Source organism: Dermacentor variabilis, chromosome 1, assembly GCF_050947875.1.
Source record: "Dermacentor variabilis isolate Ectoservices chromosome 1, ASM5094787v1, whole genome shotgun sequence".
NCBI lineage: Eukaryota > Metazoa > Arthropoda > Arachnida > Ixodida > Ixodidae > Dermacentor > Dermacentor variabilis.
This window is the reverse complement of record NC_134568.1, coordinates 225,069,958-225,086,514: the sequence shown is the minus strand read 5'-3', so window position 1 is coordinate 225,086,514 and position 16,557 is coordinate 225,069,958. Positions and strand designations below refer to the sequence as shown.

Below are 16,557 nucleotides of genomic sequence, written 5' to 3'. Positions count from 1 at the left end.
AGCGCAAGTTGTGTGCTGGGATGGCATCTCCGGCCGTCGCTTATCCATGCTGCTTTCCTCGCCGGATAGCTCTTCTCGGATGGAAACCGAAATAAACTTGTGCTCCGTTTGCCAGTGAAGCAATTTGTGCGCTCATATGCAACACAACTAGCCGGCCTTTTCACGAAAATAGCGCTACCAAAAGCACCACAAAACGGCGTGTAAAGGCGAGCTAGGCCTGCGTTGGTTTTCCGTCCGCTTCTCGTACTCAACCATCCAGAGGGCGCTCGTGACAGGCGTGTTCGCGCATGCGCAACAGTATTTTTGAAAGCCGTCAATTTTTCTTGTATTTTTTTTCTGCAGAAATCGGAGACTTTCTAGCGCATGTGCGCAGTTGTGCATGCAATGGCGGGAAACTTTGCTCGATCGGCTGCCGTGCACGGCAACAAGCAGATGGCAATCACTGCAGCAATTGTCCAGGGTACGATGATTGCTCGACAAAGAAAGTAGACTATGTGGGGGTTCGAGCATTATGCAAGTGCGATGATTACGCGGGTAAATACGATGTATTGTTACGTCTCAATGCGGGGATGAGCATTCATCAGATGTTTTCCACGAGGCAGTCCTTTCATCACCGCGCGCCCAGACGACGCCGGGGCCCAACATAGACTGTGACGCGTAAGCAAAGGAGCTCGCTTCGAGGTGACAGCTACCGCGGAGGTCACTACCTGACCCTGACAATCTGAACTAATTGATGAAAGCGGCCAACGTCTAAGGCTACCGTGGGAACAGTTTTAAAAGATGCAACCTTAAGATGAACCTTACGAGATGCAAAACCATGATGATGATGATTATGATGATGATGATGATGTAAGGTTTTATGGCGCAATGGCCAATGATGGCCACAGAGCGCCAAGCATTGGAATGATAGTCGATGATGCGGTTAGTGACAAAGGGTAGACGTAACGTGGCTGTACAGGTGCCTAAAGCAGTCGTTGTAAACTATGTAAAATATATACGTATTAAAACAATGAAAAAATATTAAAACAAAACCTGTGTGAGGTGTACTATGAACATAAGACATATACTTCGAGGAGATGATATACTAAAACAGTAAATGCCAGTAACAGTACGGCATCACCAGCAAGCGCCTGGAGACACGTGCTATACTAGATGCAACTAACGCATCAGCGGCCTCTGGGATGAGGCTGTACTTCGTAACTCTTAGACTGATAATGTGCAGTGTACGAATGTCGTTCGAAAATTTTAAATCGATTTGGTATCGTATAAGGGCATGTGCCAAGAAGTATTGCTGGAATACGCTGCCGATATGCTAAATGAAAGGGCTTTTTCTCTCTCAATTTCTGCTTCCGGACACTTCACAAGGGCGTGGAAAACAGTCCGCCTTTCACCACATCTACCACGGATAGGAAGTTGATCACCAGTCAGCAAGAAATTGTGTGTGCCCTATTCCGAGTCGGCAGAATGGGGAGATGCAAAGCCATCGAGCACCGCCGCAGCACGAGCGTCCTGTGTGGTATTCGAGATTTATGTACCGCCGCTTGATATGTCTAAGCTTGAAGGCATGGCAAAACCAGACCATACTTGGTGGAACCTGTAAAACCGAATCCACCGTTAAACCGAACCGCACTGAGTGTTTTCCGCCGGCACACTGTACGCCCTATGAATATGCGCACAGACCTTGCGGCTTACAGGAATTACAAAAGACAGATTACAGGAATCAACCAAAGTAAACTTTCAGCATAAACTGCCACAACTGGTCGTTCACGCCGTAGTCGAAGCCACATATACGGACGTGGACCATTTCAACCAATTCAGCCGCCTTCGCACATGGACGGTGGCTGAGTCACGGTGAAAACTCTCCAACTTACTTGGAAACTTCGCCCCGACGTCCCGAAACCGGCGCTATCGAGCCGCGGGCGAAAGTGCGCACAGCCCAGAAGGCCCCCGTGCTCATACGCACGATAGCAGCCGCATGTACGCAAACGGTACATTGCATAGCTTAAGGTAAAACACGGTCTCGTTTGTTACATTGGGCCTGTATACCAGTTACGCCAGCCGCACAAATAATGGTCGTGCAAACACGGCGAGGCGTGGGTGGCGCTAGCCCAACGCCTCCTAGATAGCACATAGATATTCTAAAGTGTGAACTCGTTGTTCTGCTTCAGTTGCCTTAGCATTCATTTATTGTTCTGCTTCAGTACCTTTGAGGATTTGCCTTGACAAAATGCCTTACAATAGTAAGATAACTTGATACTTTGGAACAAGTCTTTTTACACTTATACTCACTGTGGCACCCGCCGTGGTTGCTCAGTGGCTATGGTGTTGGGCTGCTGAGCACGAGGTCGCGGGATCGAATCCCGGCCACGGCGGCCGCATTTCGATGGGGGCGAAATGCGAAAACACCCGTGTGCTTAGATTTAGGTGCACGTTAAAGAACCCCAGGTGGTCAAAATTTCCGGAGTCCTCCACTACGGCGTGCCTCATAATCAGAAAGTGGTTTTGGCACGTAAAACCCCAAATATTATTATTATACTCACTGTAGAGTCTGTCCTTGTAATACTAGAAAGATTTAGCATAGCGTAGTATGCATGCGTTAGCGAGCGATGCAACGCGATCGGCTATCCTATGCTTCAAAGTACGGCGCAAAGTAGTATTTTAGAATAGCGGAAACGAGCAGAACGCTAACGCAAACCCAAACAGTTGTGATGCGAACTAGGTCGATGTAAAAGTTCACAACATTCAAGTTAACCTAACGCACACCAAATGTGAACCGAAGTTGTCCGCACAGCACTGATCACAGTCCTACAGACTTGCACTTAAGTATACTAGAATATTGGGTAGTGTGCTCTCTGCCCTATACGGCGCACGCTTCCAGCTGAAGCCGCTCACGTCGCCGGAGCCGGAGGTCGCTAGGGGTGCTGGGCCTGTTTCCACCTGTTCCACTTCAGGACTCGTGCTATAACACCATAGTGCTAGTTCGTGCGCTCCCGTCACTGTCACTCGCTTGCTGCAGCCTTCACACGAGGGCGCGAATCGACTAGATTTTAACGCGATAGCGTTTAGGGCCCCGTGTCGCAGAAAATCCGGTGTCGGCGTCTCGTGTCCAGAGTCGACCGTCATTTCAGCAAAAAACATTCCGAACCATGCAATCCCAACCACTCAGCCCCCCCCCCCCCCTCGTATTGCACGAAGAAGTTACTGAATTGGATTTCTCAAAGTAAAAATACGTCAGAAAAAGATAAATTACGACTTACAGCCTACTGACTAGGTAGCGTCGGACTGTACTTCGAATATACGAGGAAACATAATTCTGTTACGCGGAAACTCAAACACAAACCCCTTTTCCAGCATTTCTACCATTCATAGACCAACCACGGCGTCCGAGATTGGCGCGTGCCGGTGCAAATCTCAGAGGCCATGGAGTGGCGCGCCTGGTTCCTTGCAATACCTCCCGATGGCGCTCGCTGCCCATGCAACAGGCCATGTTTGTACCAGAAAGCTTGCCGTCGTGCATAGCGTTCGCTGACAGCGTTCGCCGACAGTGTTTCCCGGTAAACATTACGGTTACATAAGCTGCAGTGGCCCCGGAAGCATGAAAAGCAGTCGGGGATCTCTGAATGCAATTGCGTCCCACACTTAAAGGCGAAGCTTAAGCGTCCTCCAAATTTTTATTGTTTTTGTGGAGCGCAGCGTTCGTCCTCGGACATCATTTGTGCTCGTTCTATGGTATGCTAAGGAACTATGCCTAGTCGCCCGCGCAATTACTGTTTTACCTCAGGGTGCGGAGTGAAGGACGCGCCGAAGGCGTCTTTCTTCAGCGTCCCTCAAGACGAAGAAAGGAGACAACAGTGGGAAAGGAACTTGCACCGTGAAGACAAGAAGCTTCACCAAACATGTGCTGACCAAACATTAAAGTTCTGTTTGTTTTGAATGTAGAGGCGGCAAGCAGATCTAAACAAACAAGAACAGCTTAGGTGCCAATGGGAATGAAGCCCATATGTCGCGGTGGTGCACCACATAAGGATCAGGGCGTGAACAAACCCACAACACCGTGCTTGAAGTCTTCAGGAGTCTGGTTCACTATGGCCTTAATGGGAATTTTTTATACATATATTTTTTTTATTCCGCCTTACTCCATATGCTTAGGCTTGCTCTTAAAGTGCTTCGTATCTGGTGTGTGCTTTGTGAGAAAAAAAATGACGGGTTGGTTTATTTTGTAAACATTATTATTGTTGTAAAAAGAAATATTTCCTGCATGCACTAACAGTGAAATTTCTAATATGTTTGGAATATGTGCAGTTCTCCAAGTATTCTTGGGTTTAGCTGATTTTGCTTATGCATTTTTCACTGTTGGAACAATATTGTACATCATTTCTGTTTGAATGCTGCTCCTAAGAAAATGCACAAACGTGAAAGTGCATTCGAAAATCAAAGCAATTTTATTCGCTCGGAAAACAATGCCGCTGCTGCTCGAATTATTGTATACAAGTGGAAATCAGCTTGTTTGATATTTTAAGGTAAATAAGTTTTCATAAGTAAATGAGCTGTGTGCTGTATTTTTCTTTCCGGCAATGTGTACGCACACGTTGGGTGTTGGGGGCGAGGAATTACGGAGTCGCCATCTGTCGGAAGCGCCTCCCTTGGGTAGTATGAAGGATCACGCGGCGTGCTTCTCATAGGTTTCGCTTACGGCGCTCAATAAAAACACCACGCGGCAGCCCTCCTGCACATTTATGTAAGTACTGTAAAAACGGGGGAAGTTTTTGACTCTTGATATAATAAACTTGGGCAAACTGAAAGCACAGAATCGTTTACAGACGCTATCTCTTTACGAATACCTACCGTGAACACCACTGCGCGCGGTCACCGCGATGGAGTCTCCCGAACCGGCTTCTTGCGTGAAAGGTAGGCAAACGCTGAGAGTAGACTAAGTTAAATATGTTCTTATAGTGGGTTGTCTGTATCACCAAATGGAGCATAACAGAATGAAGCCTCAATGCAGCGATCGCACGGGTTCGCAGCGACCGACTGCGCGTCTGCATGCAAGTCCGCGCATAATGTTTTGCTTTCGCTGTGAGCGCGTTTTCACACCATGCCGTAAGCGTTACCCCGCAGCATATGAGCATTTGACAGTACACTAGCAACCATTTGTTGCGTGGACGCTAACAGAACTGTTCAAAAATAATTTAGTTATATAGACTTCGACGCCTACAGCGACTGTGATATGCCGTCGCGACGATTCAATCTTTTTTTGTCTTCTAAATTCTTGGACATTTCAATATTATTTCTCAAGTTACGTCGCAATGTATGTTTATCAGTCTTCTCAGCGGGCGATTTTCCGCTGCTTCTTTTTCGTAATCCAGCGCATTACTTGATAACACAAACATGACCATATGCCATGCCTTTTTTAATGTGCCTCTTACGGCTCCCTTTCTGTTCCAGTGAGCTTGCCAGTATCTAGCATCAAAAAGTCCATAGACGAAACCGTCATGACATTAGCTGGGCAGCGGGCGCTGGAGAACCTCTCAGTGCGCGTTTTCTGCTACTCGCCGAACATCGCAGTCCCAGCGCCATAGCAGAAATCTTCCTCGCGTCTGTGCTTGCTGCATACGCGAGTTAATTGCAGCCGATGGCTATCTTCCGGTTCTAAGTTTCGTGAGCCTAGCTTCACGTAGCTCCTTGTCATGCGCCTACGTGTGAATAAGGCTGACACCGGGCTCCGTTACGTACGTCAGGCACTGCACTGATAGGCACCGAGCAGTAGCCTATCATGCTACACGCCTCCAAAGGCGACCACTACCTATTATAATGCTTTAAAATGCTGTCAACCAGACACCCAAGGCTGCAAAGCCTCACCACTTAATCAGAACCGCAGCGCAGGTGAGACTTCAAACCTTCGTTTTCAGCTCGCTTCGGCGCTTCCGAAGCAGCCGATGCGGCCTCTGTGTCCACGTGATCCCTCATGCCACGTCACGCCGACGGTGGCGCCAGCTTTTCCAGTGGTGGAGCTCGCCCCCAATGTAGACCGTTTTATCGGCAAGGAGGAACGTAGCCGGCGTAGCCTCGAACCAGCGCGCCACGCCGCTTTCCTCCTCGCACTTGTATGTGCGGATTCCGTTTTCTCCCAGCGGCAGTTTGGAAAGGTAGCGGTTTCATTGCAAATGTGTGAAGTGATATTTAAAGAGAAATGGAAGAGATAAGTGCAGTGCCGTAACTGTCTCTCACAGGAGGACACCTCAACATCACTGCACGGGGAAAGGGGTGTGGGGAGAAAAAGATGGAGACAGTGACCGGAAGTAAAAAGGAGAGAGAGACCGGAATAGCAAAAAAGAAAAGACGACAATGTAGCTAAGCGTTTGCGGGGCCTACAGCCGCGCTCTGAGGTGTGTTGCTTCACAGAATTCCATCAATGCCGAAAATGCACGCTTGGTGATGGAACTGGGAGCATTGGGGAAGAGTAGGCACTGCAGGGCGGTAGATGGCAAGCCACATCGGCGGTAGGAAGCGTACAGAGCCTCCCTCTCGGTCCCAAAGGCCGGGCAGTGACGTAGAAGATGCTCCAGTGTCTCCACGCCATCGCATCTACCACACACGGGGCTGCCGGTTCCCGTGAGCCTGTGTGTGCGCGCCGCTGTTTTGTAGCAGCCGATGCGCAGGCGGAGAAGGAAGGCGCAGTCAGCCCGAGAGAGGCCCGCACGCGGGAGCAGGCGCGGGGGCGTTCCCGCCGTGACGCGCCGATCGGGGTGTTGCGCAGTGAGGCTGCGCAGAACCGCTGTCTTGGCCGCGTCGAAGCTCGTCACCAAGTGGGTGAGGGGAAAGCGATCACCGTGCGCCGCCTTGGCGAGAGAGTCAGCCTCCTCATTGCCCGGCAATCCGATGTGTGCGGGTATCCGTTGAAGCGCCAGGTCGCAGCTTTGATTCACGATGTGTCGCAGCTTGCAGCCAACTCGAACAAAAAAATTTGTGCCATTCTAATGTGTTCTCCTTCGAAGTTCTGAAATGTCAGATGACTCAAAGTCGACGGGCTACCACTCTGCTGTATTCGGCTGCAAAAATAACTTTCGTAAGCAAGCGTGAAGTGCATCTTCAGCTGCGGCGACATCGTGGACACCGCCGCTGCGATAGCAGAGAAGCATCCGCCTTGTATTGCCAGCCAAAACAGAAAGGACTTCATGTCATCGCATGTATGTTCGGAAGGTTTTGTCCCCAGTGAGTGCACGGCGAGGAACTCGGCACCCATAATCGAACTGCGATATGAAAGAAAGGGGCATGTTCAAGACGGTCAACTATTGCGAATGGATCAAGCTAACTATTTCTTCGTGCACACACATTAAACTTATTTTGTTAATTCAAACGTGTTCTTGATGCCTCCTATTTCGATCATGGAAGAGCTGTGGGAGCGCCTCTAGGCCCGTCGCCGTTCGATATTGCTGCTATATCGAAGCTAAAAGCTTAGTGACGACATGCCAAAAAGTTTTCCAATCCAAACAAATTTTTGGCACCTGTCGGGAAAACGTGAAAACGTGCCACTCTTCGTCAACAGCATGTTCGCCATGAACCATCCAGAGCGATCCCACATACCAGTATGACGCCGCACGATAGACGGCGCTGCGATCACGAAATGGCGGTGCCCTCAATAAAACAGTCTATACATTTATGACGCAAAAAAAACTGTCCGCGATTTTACCAAGTGCAGTCAGCATGGGCAATTGTCCACTGCTAAGTGGCGCACGCTCGACACTGGCCTTAGTGGACGATTGGATGGTGATTACTGGTGTTAGACATAGCTAAAATGAATCATCGCACTCACATTGTCATCGCAGTAACTTCTACAAACTACCACAAGCTGCCCACTGTAATGGCGAACCAGCACCCAAACCCATTTACTCGAGCTCATCGATAACGCCTTCCGAGCCATCGTGCAGTCACAATGGTAAAGCTTGTATATATATATATATATATATATATATATATATATATATATATATATATATATATAGCACAACAAACAAATGCGAATTCACGTCTGTCCGGTAATACAGCTATAGCAGGATACAACTTTATACAACTAGCAGGATACAAAAACAGCAGTTGGCAACAGATGCACACAGACCGGAGCGTCTGCTGTTCTTGAAGAGTCTTTTCATCGCCGGAAGCGATAAGGTGTGCAACAGACATGAACAAAGTGCATGGAATCTGAGCATTTCACTCTTCAAAAATCCGCGGTACAATTCATTTCACTGCTGAGCCCGTTTTACTCATGAAACTTCAATGCCAACTGAAGTGAAACATGACAGTAAATAGTTTCAACAAAGCAAGCACTTTATTTCAGTTCAATTAAGAATTGGGATTTCACCGTTCCACTATAATAGACAAGTGAAAACATGGAAAATTACGCGCTTATAATTTCATTTTTCTGGTTACCACTTTATTTGGGTAACAGGGAAAGTTTGAAGTACGAACTATTTGCAGCCTCACAGAACAGTGGCTAGTGGTTATGAGGACGTGGGCGGGGCCTCACAGACTTATGTTGTATCTGACTATAGCAATAACTTACTTAGGTTTACGCTGTTCAGTGAAATAACTTGCAGAACCCGCATAGCATAGGTGCAAGACGAGAAAGCCTTTTTGGTGAAAATATCTGTAGCGCCATCTACTACTGTCCCTATTACTTTGTATTACGTTATGCTATTACATTACGATGATGATGATATCTATTGGCAGTCTTTTTCGAAACTGGATGGCAACAAACTGTCACCTATAGCCTGTTTGAGCTAGTTAGATATTATATACATGCATAGCATTATATAATAGCAGTATGATAAAATTTAGGTTGTGGTTCCATCTATCACACAAGCAAGCATTCTTAATGTATGGCCTCTGAGATCTGAGAGCGTGCGTCACTTCCCACGCGCGCTGCCAAATTTCGAAGGCCACGTCCAGCTACTATAGCCGCTCTCGCAAAGCCCAAAGTGCTGGAAAATCAAGAAAAGATCTCGGGAACAAGGCCAAGTTGTCCCTAATAATTTACTGTTCAAGCGTCATGGTACAACTTTAATGCAAATACTACAAACATCTGTCGGGAGCGATTGGGCCAAAAATGCAGGACGGCGACTTGAGAGATCTGAAGCGGGCAGCTGTCGGCTTTGAAGGCACCGCCATGTTTCCCATGTTCAGCTGTCTGAGCGAGCATTGGTATAGTGCATAAAGTTTCTCACAGGGAGAAACTCTATGGTATATTGTGTAATTCCAAAAAATGCAAGGGCATGCAACACGCAAGGCTCCCATAGTGTTCTGCACCATGCTCAGTCTGGCCCTACTATTTTTTTCTCTCTCTCTCTCTCTCGTTGCATGTAGCGTGGTGCCTCTTAATAGAACTCTCTCATGCCTTCCCAGAGTCATTGTAATATGCTTGCACAGATAAGATATGCAGTGTTAACTTCTGTTTTGTTTCATTCTAATAGGTGGACTGTGTTTGCAAAGGATTGTTATCTGCTGGTTTCACCAAAGGAGATACAATTGCCATCTGGTCTCCTAATTCGTACAACTGGATAGTTATTTATGGTGCTATGGCAAAGGCTGGCATCCTGTCTGTAAGTACAGCACTAGTCTAAAACACATTTTGTTGCAGCTTTCAGACTTGTTCTTAAGACTGCAGGTCACACTGTGTGTTGTTATAGCTTGACCTTGGTAATTTCTACTGAATTTATGCTTGCCTAAAAGGGTCCTTGGGACACATGACTAAATATACATGTCATGTTCATTATGCTGCCCTGAATTTTTGGCCATATGTTGATGTGATGCAGAATGTGGAGCTCAAATAAGTGAGTGTGGGACTTGTTCTCCTTTTCTAGCAGTAGCTCTACCACATTGTGAAACAATTGTTGACATAAAAAAATTTTAAACTCATGGTTATTGATTTTTTTCGATAGTGTAAGGAGAAAAAAAGGTAGGCTCATAGCACTAAAAAACAAGCAAAGTGAAAGGCTTAAGAGGAAGCTTTAGCTCGGGCTCAACTCCGACGCGGCCTGTTCAAATACATGTGAAATGCAAAAACGTTTTTCTGAGATAACTTCTTGACCGACTTTAATTAAATTTGTTGCATTTGAGAGAGAAAGTTGAATTCTAGTGACTGTTGGAAGCGGAATTTCGATTTAGGGCCTGAATTTTGTTATGAAGATTTTCAAAATCTGAAAGTTCGAAAACAATAGAAGTATGAAGTTTACAATATAATAGATCTGCATCAAGAACACATATCGTGGTTCTGTAAGCGGAATCCACTAGATCATTGAAAGCGGACAAATTGCATATGTCATTTTACATCTTACATGAATTTGTTACATTCTGTACAAGGATTCTGCAAAAGCTGTATTTCCATATTACTAAATTTCTTTATATTCATGTGTAACATATCAGTTTTGTCCGCTTTAGATGTACTATTAGGTGCAATTCACATAATTGTGATATCACTTTTCATTGCTAAGTTACAGAGTTGTAAACTTCATAGTTCCGTTTTCTGAAAATTTTAGATTTTTGCCGCTTTTTAATAAAAAGTTGACTACCCAAATAAAAGATTCGAAACAAACAGTCAGTAGACTTTAAGTTTTTCTTTTAAATGCAACAAACCTCGCCAAATTTGGTGGAGTGGTTGCCGAGAAAAACGAATTCTCTTTTTACATGTATTTAGATAGAAGATAGGAGATTTAGATAGGAGTATTTAGATGTATGAGATAGGAGGTATTTAGATAAGATGTATTTAGATTTAGATAGGATAATTAGACCCGAGCTCAGTCCCAACTTCGACATGGCCTATTCAAATACATGTAAAACGCATAAACACTTTTCTGAGATAATCTCTGGACCGACTTTAATGAAATTTGTTTCATTTGAGAGAGAAAGCTAAATTCTAGTGCCTGTTGGGAGCAGCATTTCCATTTAGGGGTTGAATTTCGTTAAAAATTTCCTCAAAAATTGGGAAGTTAAAAAAAATAGAAGCATGAAGTTTACAAATTAATAGCTCTGCATCAAAAACAGATATCACGGTTCTGTAAATGGCATCTATTAGAACATTGAAAGCGGACAAATTGCATATGTCATTTTACATCTTACGTGAATTCGTTATGTTGTGTACAAGGGTTCTGCAAAAGCTGTATTTCCATATTAATACATTTCTTTATATTCATGTATAACATATCAATTTTGTCCGCTTTAGATGTACTATTAGATGCGATTCACAGAATTGTGATATCATTTTTCATTGCTGAGTTCGAGTTGTAAACTTGATAGTTTCGTTTTCAGGAAATTTGTTATTTTTGCCCATTTTTAATTAAAAAATTGATGACCTAAATGAAAAATTTGAAACCAACAGTCACTAGAATTTGTTTTTCTTTTGAATGCAACAAACCTTGTCAAATTTGTGCAGTGGTTGCCGAAAGAAATGAATTCTCCTTTTACATGTATTTAGATCGGAGCACCCGAGCTAAAGCTTCCTCTTAGGAGAAAGGCAATTGGAATATTTCTGTTAAGGAATGGCAAACAGAGAACCTAAGGCAAGAAAAGCACACACTGGTGCATTGTCACAAAGTGGTCATGGTCGACAACAGATTCCATGTTCATCTTGCAAGTGTGAAAGGAATTCATAAGGGGAAGCTGTCGTATCGCCAACAATGCAGCGCACTCGCGCGGAGCACACATAAAGTCAGATCAGGCTAAGAGTTGGGCAGTAACTGATTTTAATAAATCCACAGACCGTATATATGGAGCTCCGTGATGTCATGCTACATGGTTGCGTGAACACTGGGGGCCCACTGTGCCGTCCTCTAAACCCAAAACATTGGCTGAGTAACAGCGTTAAATGGACAAGTACTTAGGCAAAGAAGAATGTGACACTGGCACTGTCTTGTCATGTTCTTCTTTGCCCGAGTCCTTGCCCGCTCAGTGCTGTTACCTTTCAAAATATGAATTCCCACCAACTCACCCAAGTTTCCCTTCTAATATTCACTGAGAGTCGGATTCATTGACTCAAAGATCTGCAACACCACAGAAACATTATGCATCTGCACTCTTACTACATGCTCCCAGCAGACGTGTGCACCCTCGCCATATCGTAACCCCAAATTCTGGCGACATAAAGTTTGATGTGAAAAGGTCACAGTGCCTGGCATGATCCTTGTTGTAGCCTAGCTTGGAGTGTTTTTTCTTGCAAAGAGGAATTTCTGGTTTCTGTGGAGTTTTCTTTCTTCTTTTTCCTGTTTTTCGTTTTTTAGCTTTCGTGCTTCCTCACTGCCTCTATGTGCAACACCAAGCCATAGCTGTTTCACCAGGAGCATCTTATGCGCAACTATTTCCAATTAACGCCCCCAAAATAATGCTTCTAAAGTTAAAACAATACATTCAATGGTCGATTCTAAGCATGAAGTGTCTCTCTTACACATACAGATAGTTTCAAACAGAAATGTTGAGTCATTTGCTTGCTTCTACTAAAATTTTATTCACTGCTTGAAGGAATATAAATTGTTTTAAAGGCTCCAGTGACAGCTTTGAAATGTTCTACAGTGTCCCAAATACACACTTACAACTTTTAAATTTTCCTAGCATGTTCCTCTCAATACACATATTGTTCCCATGGTATAAAGTTTTGTTAAATATGCGAAATGGTTCAGAAATATTAAACATCTTAGTCATCCAGCAAGCATAAACAAGAAACCCTGTTAGCACAGATTTAATAATTTCGTATGGCATCCCCAAAGCACTGACAACTGACGTTTCTCCAGCCTGTTCTTCCCAAGACACATATTATTTATATCAAGTTTCATCTTGATATGCCTGATAGTACCAAAGAAGCACATAAGCAGAGACCTACACTACCCTTTCCCCTTCCCCCATCCTCCTAGCGCTCGTACATCCTAGCACATCTCCCCGCTTCCCCCCATTTCACGCACAAAAAGTCGGCACGCACCCTCCCTGCCTTCCTCCTTTGTGCACGCAAGAAGACGCCACCACACCAAGCCGCCAGACCAAGCTGCCACACCAAGCCATCACACCAAACCACTGCGCCAAGCCACCATCCTTCTCTGCTCACCCTCGCATGTTTGCCATCGCACCTACTGAATGTAGTGTGCGGCTGCAATCTTATCGCACTTGCATTTTATACACAACACCAGTTCTACAATGGCAGCAGAAATTTGCCTGGAGTGTTCATATAATTAATATCACTATAAAAATTCATTCAGCACTGCTTGCAAATGCAGAGAGTGTCTACTCCCTTTTAGGTTGTTTCAATGTAGTGTGCTGTTTAAATATCCATTGTGTACTGTGGGAGCGCTGGTGTCTGCGAGTCTTGTATCTAAACCGAAGCCACTTGCGAAGTGTGTAAAGATAGTGATAGAAAATTTGTCGAGAGATTACATTCAGGATCTAGCTTTATGTATGGCATTGTACTGTACCCACTGTAATTCCGTAAAGTCACCATGGGTTCGCTGATAAATAAAAATCTGTGAATTCTCTTGTAACTTCAAGAGTATTTGTGGTATTGTAAATGTTGCGTGTACCATTCATATTTTGTGTTGTGTCCTTTTCAGGCTTGTGTACATCCCGCTTATACTGCAGTGGAGTTTGAAAAAGTGCTGACAAAGGTTAGTCATTTCCTACATGTTATTTTGTTTCAACATTGGTTAAAATAGATGTACAGACAGCATAACTGTGTATTTTTGTTCCTAGCATAGGGGTAATGGAGCAAAAAGTTGAAAGTTGTTCTGGCAAACTCTCTCACACGTTCATCACAAGTACTATTGTTGTTGTTGTTGTTGCTGTTGTTATTGTTGTTATTGTTGTTATTGTTATTATTGTTATTATTTATGATTTTATTATTTTATTATTTTTTTCAAATACTCTTGGCCGTCTTGGCCGTAACAGGGTGGGTACAGCAGGTTTGCACATAGCGTAAAAAATGTAAACACCTTACAAACGTAAATAGGACATGAAGCAATGAATGTTGGAAATACAATGCAAAACAAATAACGAAATACAAATACAATAGTTTGGCTAAGAAATACATGTTTCTAACATTGTAACAGTGATATTGGAAGCAGCATAAAAGAAAGACTATTGTATGTATTTCTAGAATAGTGTGACAATGTTTGCACGGCACCACTAAGATTCAATTTCATAAAAGGTTTTTAACGCGTTCCTCAAAGATTTGAATGCTACTCGACTGCAAAACAGACGCCGGCAAACTGTTCCATTCCTTAATCGTTCGCGGAAAAAATGAATAAGCGTACATGTCCAGGTATGCTTTTGGAATTGAGAACATGCAATGATTGCTTGATCTGACGTTTCTAGCCTGCCTGGGAGCAAGATAGGGTGTGGTTTCAATATTGAAGTGGCCTTTTGATAACAAAAAAATGTATATGTATCCAGGGAAAACACGGGGAAGGCGGGAGATGGAAATTCAAGACAATGAGCAAAACGAGAACAAGGTGAAAGCAGGAGCCACACATAAATAATATGTATGCCACATATGTGGTTAAATTTATAAACATTACATTTAGTGCCACTATGGTAAACTGGTCAGAAGGTTCCACCATTTATTGGAACAAGGAAAGCAGGAGCAGCTTATGGTAAAGAGAGATTACATATTCCCACAAGAATAAGTGTTTTTAGTGACTAAGCTTTCTTTCTGTGAAGCATTTTCTCACATTTACTCAACTTTCACTACTGGCTTAAGGATGTGGCTTCGCATGTACAATACACACACTTGTACAGTTTTTGCTTTCTCTTATGGGACGGTAACTGCCTTTCCATGTACTATTCAGGTCTCATTGTGAAAACTTGTGTCTTTCTGCCTGTCTGTATTCATTTTGCTGCACTGTCTCACAATTCTGAAGAAATTTTAAATGCACTCATCACAAATTGGAGAAAATTTCATCCTCAGTGTTACAAACTTAAAATCCCCCTCAGTAGCACGAACACTAAGGCCTAACATCTATTTGGTTGCTGTGCATGGTATAGCCTACATTAGTCAAACATTGTGAGCAGTGTCATCTGTAGCAACTAGGCTGTGCGCCTAGTTCCTTAAAAAAAATTATGGGGTTTTACGGGCCAAAACTACTTTCTGATTATGAGGCACGCCGTAGGGGAGGACTCCGGAAATTTCGACCACCTGGGGTTCTTTAACGTGCGCGTAATTCTAAGCACACGGGTGTTTTCGCATTTTGCCCCCATCGAAATGCGGCCACCATGGCCGTGCCTAGTTCCTGTAGACGCACTTCTTTTCTGACCTTCTGAGCGTTCTGAAAGTATTTATTTATTTATTTCAAAGTACTGCAGCCCTTTTCAGGGCTAATGCAGGAGTGGGTGCAATACTGCAATGCTATCTGTAGCAAAAACAATAAACGTGAAATTGAAGCAGCAAATATAAAAAACAGCCAAACACGGATTTGAAATTGAATATGTCACAGCAAGCAGCAAGAGGTTATAATACTGACAATTCTTGGTTGCAATTGTTGGTGTTCAAGGTATGCTGGTAGGCCTGTGTAAGTTACGCTGCAACAAATTAAATTTGGGATAGTAGAAACTTGGTTGGGGGAGCTGTGATGTGTTGGTAGGGTTACGGTGATGTGCTAATTTTGGTGCTCATCGCCAAATCCAGTGCATCAGAAGCAAAGAAAGACCAGTATGTGTCTCTTGTCATATGCCATTTGATTTCAGCGGTTCACCAAAGCTTTGCTTACATAAATTCCTGCAGTGCCTGGGTTCTATATGAATTTCTTTAGTGTCCATGTAGACAGCTGTAGTGTACAACAATGCATGCATTCTAGTGGTGTTGCAGTAACTTAAGGTAAAGTATTTTCACGAAAGTATCATACAGGAACAGTTGGTATTCTGTACAGTGCTAAAAGCTAAGTCAATCCTAAAATGCATATTTCAAGCCATTTTGAAACTATCTAATAGGTGCCTAAATGTCGTCAAATCAACACCTTGCCAAATACATTCAAGCACCACTAAAAATGTCTAATAGACGTTCAAATGTCTAGGAAGTAATGCTTAAGATGTTCTTTGAAGCACTGTTAAAATTGTCTCATAGTCTGTGCACCTGAAAAGGAGCCCAAAAGCGTAGTGTTAGAGCGTGCTACATGTGTCCTGGAAGCCTAGAGCTAAATCACTGCTTGACTTGCACTACTACAGGATGTCTACATATTCCTATGAAGACATTTACAGGTCTACAAGAAATTTGTGTGCCAAATATAAACAGTGTTTTCTGGAGATTTAACCATATCTGATATGTTTGTTATATTACATTATGTACTGTGCTCCTGATGAAATATATGAGGAAAAGTGCACAAAAATGTGGAATGTTTTTTTGTACATGTGAATAGCATATATTTTATTATCTTTGTCATGCACAGGTACGTTTTGCAGGGATATATGTTCCAGAATCATTCAAGGTTCTCAAGTACTACGAGATGCTCTGCTCCTTGATTCCTGAGCTAAAAGACTCCAATCCTGGCCAGCTGAATTCTAAGAAGTGAGGGAAGCTCTGGTATTCCTCTTGAA

At 43.8% G+C, this 16,557-nt stretch overlaps 1 protein-coding gene across 1 annotated transcript in view; it reads left to right on the top strand.

Moving 5' to 3' along the window:
* LOC142557769 (putative acyl-CoA synthetase YngI) overlaps window positions 1-16,557 on the top strand; it is a 158,006-nt gene that overhangs the window by 87,326 nt on the left and 54,123 nt on the right. The window contains exons 3-5 of the mRNA XM_075669872.1: window positions 9,468-9,596; window positions 13,584-13,637; window positions 16,410-16,528. Coding sequence (XP_075525987.1) covers window positions 9,468-9,596; window positions 13,584-13,637; window positions 16,410-16,528 — 302 coding nt within the window. The remainder of the gene's footprint in view (window positions 1-9,467; window positions 9,597-13,583; window positions 13,638-16,409; window positions 16,529-16,557) is intronic.